We start from the raw sequence: 9,838 nt of genomic DNA, 5'->3' as shown, positions 1-9,838 counted from the left end.
CAATTTTGATCCTCTGCGGAGGGGATGGCACCCCCGCTTCGGTAGCCCGACGACCTGCGCGCGAAGTCGAGCACTTTACGGTAGCACAGTTTAACGAGGACCAATACCGCACACCCTCGGTCCCTACGCAGACTGATCCAAGTTGTTTGGTATATAAAACGATCAGTCCACTGCGGGACTGTCCTGCATTGGACTGATCGTTAAGACACGGCTCCCATCAGATCACCGAAGTCAAGCATCACTGGCTTCGGTCAGTGTGCGGGTGGGTGACCATTAGACTGCGTAAGGACCGAGGGTGTGCGGTATTGGTCCTCGTTAAACTGTTCTACCGTAAAGTGCTCGACTTAGCATGCAGGTCGTCGGGCAACCGAAGCGGGGGTGCCATCCCCTCTGCAGAGGATCAAAATTATGATTTCATGCTTTCGGATCATCCTCAGGGATTTTTCCCAGACCCTCGCCAATAGCCCATTGTGCAGCTCTAGTGCGACGTAAATCATCAACAACAACAACTACAAAATCCTAAATAAGCCTAGTCCCGCAGTGGACTGATCGTTAAGACACGGTTCCCAGCAGGTCACCGAAGTCAAGCATCACTGGCTACGGTCAGTGTGCGGGTGGGTGACCACTTGGATCAGTCTGCGTTGGCACCGAGGGTGTGTGGTATTGGTCCTTGATAAACTGTGCTACCGTAAAGTGCTCGATTTCGAGCGCAGGTCGTCGGGCTACCGAAGCGGGGGTGCCATCCCCTCCGCAGAGGATCAAAACTGTGATGGCATGTCTTCGGATCATCTTCCGGGATGTTTCCCAGACCGTCGCCAATAGCCCACTCAGCAGCTCTAGTGTGACGTAAATTAACAACAACAACAACAACAACAACAGCTAAATAAACCTAAGAGCAGTTAAAAGACGAAGAAGAGCTAAAAGCTGAGTAGAATAATAGAGTTAAAAGCTGAAAATGCTGACATTTTATTGTGATCGGGAAAGTTTACATATGAGAAAGATATGAAAGTGTCGTATACTTGTAAGCGATGAAAAATATTCTTTTTAGTAGAATTCATGTTAATAACTTTTGCACATTTTTTATGAATTCTTATTGCAGGTAATCTTAAAATGATGTGAGCTTGATTCATTTAAAAACTATTGACTTCTGTATCAATGGAGTTTCCACGTTTAACGAGTTATCTCCGTGCATTCAGTGACGTTGCTGCTCCGTGGGCTGGAAATTATAACTATGATCCAGAATCATTAATAAAGAAACGAAAAGAGCTGAGAGAATATCATGCGAAGTGAGTGACCAATTTACTATCACATCTGGGTACGAATCCTGACCCTGTGGCAGAATTCTTTCTGCGACGTACCTCTATAATGCTAATATCTTTCTGCAAGATATTAAACAATGGCAAATATATAAACTTCATATAAACTATATCTGTAATTTCAAAAAATATTTTTATTAGTTAAAAAAAAATTGGATCAAATAAAATAATTTTTGTGATTGAATATGTTAATATTTTATTCTTACATTATGTGTGATATTCTCGCATTTTGTAGGAAGATAACACACTAATTATATCCTTTTTCACATTTTATAATTCATCATCACATTAACAGGGTATTCGCACACCTGGAAAGTCATGGATTTAGGTCCCCGGAAAATGTTAGTTTTTAAAATGGAATTTCCCTCTCCCAATTTCACTGTGTTCGGAATATCTGAATTTGTAACAAAATCCCCACTCAGAGTCATTTTATTAAAATATAATATAAAATGTTATTATCATATTCTTTAAAAATTATGTTTTTTCGAAAAATGAAAGAAAAAACATCATTTCTAGAGGGAAGTATCTTTTAAACTTCTGCGATTTCAGAATTATTATTATTTATTTATTTTATTTTATCAATTTAAAATTCTAACTGAAGCAAGCCAGTCATTTGCAAATTTTTTTTTCATTTGGAAATGAGAACAGAAAAATCAGGAGTATTTTTTTCCTTTCTGATGATCAAGAAAAGTATCTTTAGAATATAATTCTTTAGGAAAAAAAAATATTTGCTCAGCTATTTTATTGCTTCTACTCATTCTGTTTTTTAAATTAAAAATTAATAAATGTAAAGATGCAGAGGATAACAGTTTTGGTTATACCTATCATTTTAATTAATTTTATTATAGTGCTTTTGAAATTTATTCTGTTTTTGTCAGTGAAAATAGTAACTTCATTAAGTCATGAAAAGTTATGAAACTGAAAATCTAAAATGTATCAGTAACGGCGGATAATTTCGGATTTTTCGCTAACAGTGATCCGGAAGTTTCCGGAGATCGAAAGTCCAGACGTTTCAAAAAATCATTGATCACTTAAGTTTCCGGAAATCAAATTTTTAAAGGTGGAACTTATAAACACAGTTTATTTAATTTGTTTGTAAGGGAGAGCCACAGAGATACTTTATAAGCTTATATTCATGATTAATATTCATTTTTTATCACTAAATAGTTGTTATAATCATAAACTCAAAAAAAAAGAAGACATATTTGTAAATTTTAATTACTTCTCCAGGTCATCATAGGTATGTGTAAATGGTATAGGTATGTGTAAAATTTTAAATATATTTTTAGTAAACTAAGAAATATTGAGAAAAAGGTAAAAAAACCTTGTTTAAATTTTTTTCTAATTTTTCAATTTAAACTGTTTTTTGTATTTTTTTCAAATTCAGGAAATTTTCCAGAATTTTGACTTGGGCTCACAATCACCCCTGCAGATGGACAAAATCACCTGAATCGGACTCTTCAAAAAAGGGTTACTTAAAACATGTTTTATTTCGAGATATAGTTGTTGTGATAAATAGTATTGGAATTTAAAAGCAATAAGGAAATCAGTAGTAATAACTAAATGATAATAACTGCATGAAAAATAGGAATTAAAATTTCCACAGAGGAGGAAACCAAATTTTTTACTTCATTATTTCTTTATTTTTCATTATTCTCCAATGAGAATAGAAAAGTCACAAGCATCCCCCCCCCAACTCTGAAGTGCGAGAAAGGCAGCTTTTGAATATAATTCTGAAGAAAAGATAAAATCTTTCGAGAATTTCTACAGAAAAGGTGAGATTTCTGTGTCCTGATCTGCGGCAGAATAATCGCCAAGTCTGGGAAACTTCTGGGCACTGGCCCACAAGAAACTAAAAAAAAAACATCACAAAAAGGGACAAACTCTATATGTTTTTTTTTTATTTTTAATTTGCAAGTTTAAAATCTATTTGACAACCCAGTGATTGTAGTTGGCGCAACAGGTCACGATACGGAAATGCCCCTGAAAAGAAAAGCAAAATTTTTTATTTCCCAAAGAAAAAATTCTTCTGCAAGAACTCAGTAAATTTGTGTGACAACACTATTATACCACTGCCGTGTCGCCACGATGAATCCTGATACTGTAATCGCTATTGTACCACTTTCCAGTTTTTGTAATGGAATACCTTCAAGGGGCGTATTGTGGGTATTTTGATCGGTTGATAAAATGCAACATTTGTTAACAACTGTTGTTTCCTGTTCTATTTCGAGTAAGCAATGTCCGTCGAGTATCAATTCTCTTTAGTGACACATTCTTTCACAAGGATTCTTTCACTATGTATTTGTTATTCAACACAAATACAGGTACGAAGTCGTGTAAAACATAAGCAAACTTAATATGCATTGAAGTTGCCCGGTACGCAAAAATAAAATATATCAGGGATGCAATAAAATATTAAAACAAATAGTTAATTAAGTATAGTTAATCTAAGATAGGATGTAGATGAGATAGTTCATGATGTGAAATAGGATGCTGTATTTAATTAATTAACATTCTAACATATGTGGGGAAACTTAGGCCAGACAGGATCAGTAAGCGCTGACGACATGGGTCACGTGTGTGGGTATCCGTGATCTTCTGGAAGTGCAAGTACCGAATGGGTATCGTATAGAAATATAGTAGTTTGCTTTTAAAGGTAGCAATGTATTTTAAGTATTGTTTGACAATGTCAACAATAAACGTTAAATAGTTATTTTACATAAAATTTTAAATTATTATTTAACAGTCATTAAATGATTAGTGTGTTGGTATCATTGGGAACATTTCCGTATCAGGAAATAATATAACAGAATACAATATAATTTATTATGTATCCTGAGAATAATAGGCAACTTTTGGGCAGCAACTGCAAGAGACTAGAAAAACATCACTGAAGGTGACCCACTCAAAAGGTATAACAACCCTGGCCAAATCTAGTCATAATTTTTTTAAAAAAAGAATTTGAAATCCATTTGGTGGATTAGAAATGGCTAATCAGATCACGAAAAGGAAATTCTGCACCTTAATCAGTGTGTTAATTAATGAATAAGTAGTGAATCAACCAGGCTTGTATTCTGAAACTGTTCTTCAGCTTAGGCACATGCTTAGGTTAAAACAAATCCTTTGTAAAGGTTTGACGTATGCATTCAGATGTTAAGTTCCAAGCCATACTAATACAAACAAATGTGTAGTTGGGACTTACAACAATGGGGACAAACTCAGTTTTTGCATCCCCTGACTTGTATCTAATAAATATATGGATGATATAATGTTAGACTTAAGGGAACTTTTTTAGATTCCGTAAATTAATTCATTAATTAAATTTTATGTTGAATTGGATTTCACAATTTTAAATCAACATAAATAGACAATGCAAGAACATTCATTTGAGTTGGTTTCAAATTAATGTATGTACATGAAGTAATGTAGTTTCCATGACGCTTAAATGTTTAACGCTTTTGATTGACGCATGCGTGTTTATGGTTTTTTATTATCTCGCCAATTTGTGAGAATTAATTTATAAATAATTGAGCTACATGGAAAGCAAACTACAATAGTAATACACATCCTATTAAATTTTTAGGTAAACAGGATAAAAATTGGAAGTAGTTATTGGGCCTTTAATTGGCAAATGAAACGGGGGGCAGGGTATTTAAAAGAGAGAAAAAATTATTATAATTTAATGTACAGTAACATATTCTTCCCATTTATTGTATTAAAAAAATTTTAAACTTTTCTGCATATTTTTCCTATGTTTAGAAAAATTATTTTACCTGAATGAAAATATATATATTTTTTTTGCAGAAAAAATTATTACAAACTGTTAATATAGTAAAAAATATATATTTCTTTTATTATACGGCAATATATTTTTTCAATCTATTATATTAAAAAAATTTTAAGCTTTTCTGAATTTTTTTTCCTATGTTATTTAGAAAATATAGGAAAATTTTTAGCGACAGTTATTAATTTTTTCTCCAGGATTTTTAAAATTATAAGATTTATTGAAATATTGCTTAAATTAGAGTTGTATTTACATTGTTGTAAATATATGCTAAACAATTAAAATTAGTGATTTTTCAACCGAATTTTACAGGATGAAAAATGTTTAAAACACATCTATCCGCATATTCCAACAGGAAATAGAGGACAATTTTAATTTGAAGTTATTTAATGGAAAAAAATAACGCTTTTGGAATTTAAAAAAAATTTAATCAATTTTCAGTATATTTATAATTGTAGTAATTTTCAGTAATTATCATAACTTAAATTTATATTGTAGAATTTACGTCTGACATTGAAGTAAAAATTTTCTAATTTATTATACATCATATTTTACCAGTTAAGAACTGCATAGAATTCTTTATTCGAATATCAGCTTCAAAATTAAGTGAAGTTTGCATTTAAACTGAAATTCACAGTGTTTAGGCAAATTGTTAAAGAGTATTCATTTTTTGCTTTCATGTGATTTACGTCCACCAGCAATTTAATTTGAAATTATAATCAGTTTTTATAAAAACATTTTGTTTTTTTTATATCTTATATTGTACTAAATATTTGATATAAGAATTTTATGATTTTAAAACTCAACCTACATTGTACGAGAGAATTTTTCTAAAAATTTATGTTAATTTTTTACATCTGACACAGTGAAATTGCCCATTATCTATCTTCAATGTTTTTTGCTAATCTGTAGTTTTTTTTAAATAAATTAATTTGTTAATTAGACAATTTGTTAAGGAGTATTCATTTTTTTCTTTCATGTGATTTACGTCCCCCAGCAATTTAATTTGAAATAATTATAATCAGTTTCATACAACATATTGTTTTTTGATAATTGTAGCAATAATGGAAACGAAGGAAATAAAAATATGACCAACGTCTTCAGGGGGTACTGGCCCCGGTAGCCATAAAACAGAAGCTTTTCTATTAAGAGAGAGGGCAAATGCCTGAATTAACTCCTTCAGTACCCCGAAGGTTTTGTATAGAAGTCGAGGAAAAAAACATGAAATACATAGAACCAATTCAGAAAAGAAACAAACAAAATCATCAGAAAATAAAAATAATTATATATTTATATTTGTAATTTTTTTTAAATAAGTTAAAGAAATATCCTATCATAGAAGGAGAATTTTAAAACAAAAATGTTTTACTTCTTGTCCTTCCATGTAATATTGTATATTTTTATGTAATATTTATCTGTAATATTGTATTGTAATATGTATAGTCACGTATATTTTTTTTATAAATAAATTATTCATTTTTCTTATATGTATAATAATTTAAGGCTTTTGAAATTTTTAAAAATTTAATTAAATATTTATCACTATCTATCTACTATCAGTTAACGTCCACATGGTGGCTATTCATACTTTAATGGTTATGATATCATCTTTGATTGGCTCTTCTGAAAATTCCCTTTCATTGGCTCTGTGTAATTATTTTAGATGAGTTAACTAAACAAAAAATTTTTTAGTAATGTATAATTTGATAATTTTTAGGTTTTCCTTGGATAGAGTAAAAGAATATATGTATAAAAATTCCACTCATTATTCTGCTGCTGAAATTAATGAGAAGTTTATGGAATTAATGGACATTGCTAAGAAACTAGGTAAGTTGAATTTAAGTCTTTCTTCAGTGTAAAAAGAATATTTCATTCAAGTTTTTTACTGTTTTATTTTTAGTTAACAGGGGTCTGTTTAGAAGAAATTTGGGTCCGTTAACGGATCCTTCACAAAATATTTTACCTTAAAAGCGGACCCTTCACAAATTTGTTCATCTTCATTATTGTTTTGTTAATCGAATAAACCCTTCCCAAGAAGGGGGGAGGGAAGAAAGACAGATGTAAACAAACAAAATTTTTTCTTCCGCAGACGCTTCTTCCTTTATTCGTCCGAAAAGAATATTCTGCGTTCAGCAGTATAGGCTAAATACCAAATATTTATATGTTGCATCGCTAATTTAGTAGCTGCAATTGCTCTTTATTTTTTTAAATTTAATTTTTTTAATTATAATTTTACAGTGTTGAGCATAATCTTGTATGCCTTTACAATTTAAAAACTCCTTGAAAAAGTTTTTTTTATTTTTATATTTTTTATTATTTTTGTTTTTTTTTTTGCAATAACGGACCCTATTTGCACAAATTCACAAAAACGGACCCTGGTTGATAGAATGTGACTTAACCTTTATTTTATATTCACAAATTACGAGTAATTTTTTCACAATTTTTCAAAAACGGACCTTTTACAAAATGTCTGGACAGACCCCTGGTTAACAGGAAGTCATAAAACTGTTGAGAAATGAAGATTAAATTTTTAAATTTATTACTTGTGCAGAAATAAAAACTTTTTTTTTAAAAAAAAAGAAGATTATGAGATGGTAACACGGTGAGCGAATATGCAACACAAAAAGCTTAGACAAATCTTTTTATGTTATTTCGTAGTCTAAATTCTCATTTTTAATTCATTATTCAAAACGAAACTTCTCATAGTAAAGAGCTCTTCAATGCATATCTAAAACATTTCTGCTGGCTACTGACAACACATGTGTTAGCAGCCAGGGTGACACACATGTGAAGGAGTGGGCACTATGTGATACAATGTCCGCTTACCATATCACACCACTTAAAACAACCAAAGCTAGAAGTCTTCGTTGCCTGGAAGAGATTTATCGATACGAGTCTTAAGTTGAAACAGAAGGCAACCAACCTGATTAATTTTCCAGAAGAATACGAGGAAAGCCTGGAGTAATTTTCATAAAAAAATGACAAAATTATGCAATGGTGAGCCCTAACCTCTACTAAACTTGACCAATTATTCCTGGAAACTTTCTAATCAAAATGCTCTAACTAATACGAAACATTTATTTCTTTTTTCAGTTTATGTATATATGTATATATATATTTTTTGTTGGCTATTTGCTTTTTGTTTTCCCTTTATTCTATATGTCTTGTCTAGCAACCTTAACCATTAACCAATAAATGCCTCTTTAGGGGCATAGGCGCAGGTTTAAACGTTGTTGTGTGTTCTCATGGTATGTAATTCACGTCCAGCATTTAAGTTCTAATTTTATGTAAAAGAATGCAATAATTGTCATAATAAGTGTTTCCTTTTAAGAAATATGAAATTCTGAGAGAAACTTGTCACAAAGTGTTCCAGCCCATTATAATTGATTAATTATCCCTTGTAAAGCATGTGTTAGGGATTAGCTGTATGATTTTCCCTTTAAAATCCTGAACGTGTAAGGTGATGCCTGTTATTTTTTAATTGGATATTGATGCTTTGTCTACCTACTAAAAATATGATTACGTAAAAGACTACTCTTTCTCTACCCACAATTGTATCTTATCAACATCTTATATATGCATATATATAGTTTTAATTTTGTCAATTATTAACGTAAAAATTATTTTATCATATGACCCCAGTGGCAAAATCGCAGCGACATTGTCTCAGAACGTTACAGAGTTCTTGCGGCAAGATGTTTTTTTTGAAAAGTAAATAAAAAAAACACATAATATTTGAATCATACATTCAGATAATCCCTCATTTGACATCCTTAATTTCTGCCGATATTATCGCAAATCCATGTAATGTTTCAATTAAATTTTTAAACAGTTATTTATATTAATTTTTACAGAGTTTTTAAATGTCCCTATGTATTTCAAACAATATGGAAAATTCCAATCGTGCATTTGAGTATTTACTTTTTAAGGCAACGATTCTATCGAATTTTTAACAGTTATTGTTATTGATTTCTCTATAGATTTTAAATCTGATATTCTTTATACGATATTATTTATTACAACAACCTGATCTCGAAACACGCATTCGAGAAGTCAGATTCGAGTGATTTTGTCGTCAATTTTTTTACAGCAACGGATTTCATGATTTTTAATTACTTTTTTATTGTGATGATTATTTGCAAAATGTGAAGAAGGAACTAAATAGTGCGCCCCTGCCCCCCCCCCAAAAAAAAAGTTTCGAGAATATCGACCCTACTATTATAATAAAATATTATTGTATGTTCAATTAAAAAAATTCAAATAGTTTTTGTTATTTTAAATTAGTAACATATATGTTTATCATTATTAAAAGCATCTTGCAGAAAAATATTAGTGCTAGGGAGTTTTGTCGCAGAGTGCTAGAAAATATTTTGCCACAGGGCATTTGACTATAAACAACCTAGAATAATTTTATGGCTTTAATTATGTACAACAAATATTTAGATTTTGTGTGGATGTGCAAGTAATGGACATCCTCATATTTTTATTTATATTAATAATGAAAATTCAGCTTTTGATTTAATTTCCTAAAATCTTGTAAGTTTTCCAAAAAAAAAAAAAAAAAAAAAAAANAAATAAATAAATAAATAAATCCCTATTGCAATAGAATTTTTTGCACTGATTATTGCTTGCTGGAAAATTTAAATAAGTATTACTTATATATTATGCAGCAATCATTATTTGTAGAAATTAGTTCAAAAGTTATTTTGTTCTAAAATGTACAGTGTATTTTTATTTA

The 9,838-nt window shown here is 30.6% G+C and overlaps 1 protein-coding gene across 1 annotated transcript in view; it reads left to right on the top strand.

Moving 5' to 3' along the window:
* Positions 1-869: 869 nt before the first annotated feature.
* The window catches only part of LOC107437324 (activating signal cointegrator 1 complex subunit obelus), a gene marked incomplete in the record, with an annotated part of 111,235 nt that continues 102,266 nt past the window's right edge, over positions 870-9,838 (top strand). Inside the window, 3 exon segments of the mRNA XM_043052617.2 lie at positions 870-1,021; positions 1,100-1,286; positions 6,818-6,927. Coding sequence (XP_042908551.1) covers positions 1,156-1,286; positions 6,818-6,927 — 241 coding nt within the window.

The sequence above is a fragment of the Parasteatoda tepidariorum genome, chromosome 7 (assembly GCF_043381705.1).
Source record: "Parasteatoda tepidariorum isolate YZ-2023 chromosome 7, CAS_Ptep_4.0, whole genome shotgun sequence".
NCBI classification, from domain to species: Eukaryota; Metazoa; Arthropoda; class Arachnida; order Araneae; family Theridiidae; genus Parasteatoda; species Parasteatoda tepidariorum.
The sequence above is the reverse complement of the archived record's forward strand: the minus strand, read 5'-3'. Positions and strand labels throughout refer to the sequence as shown.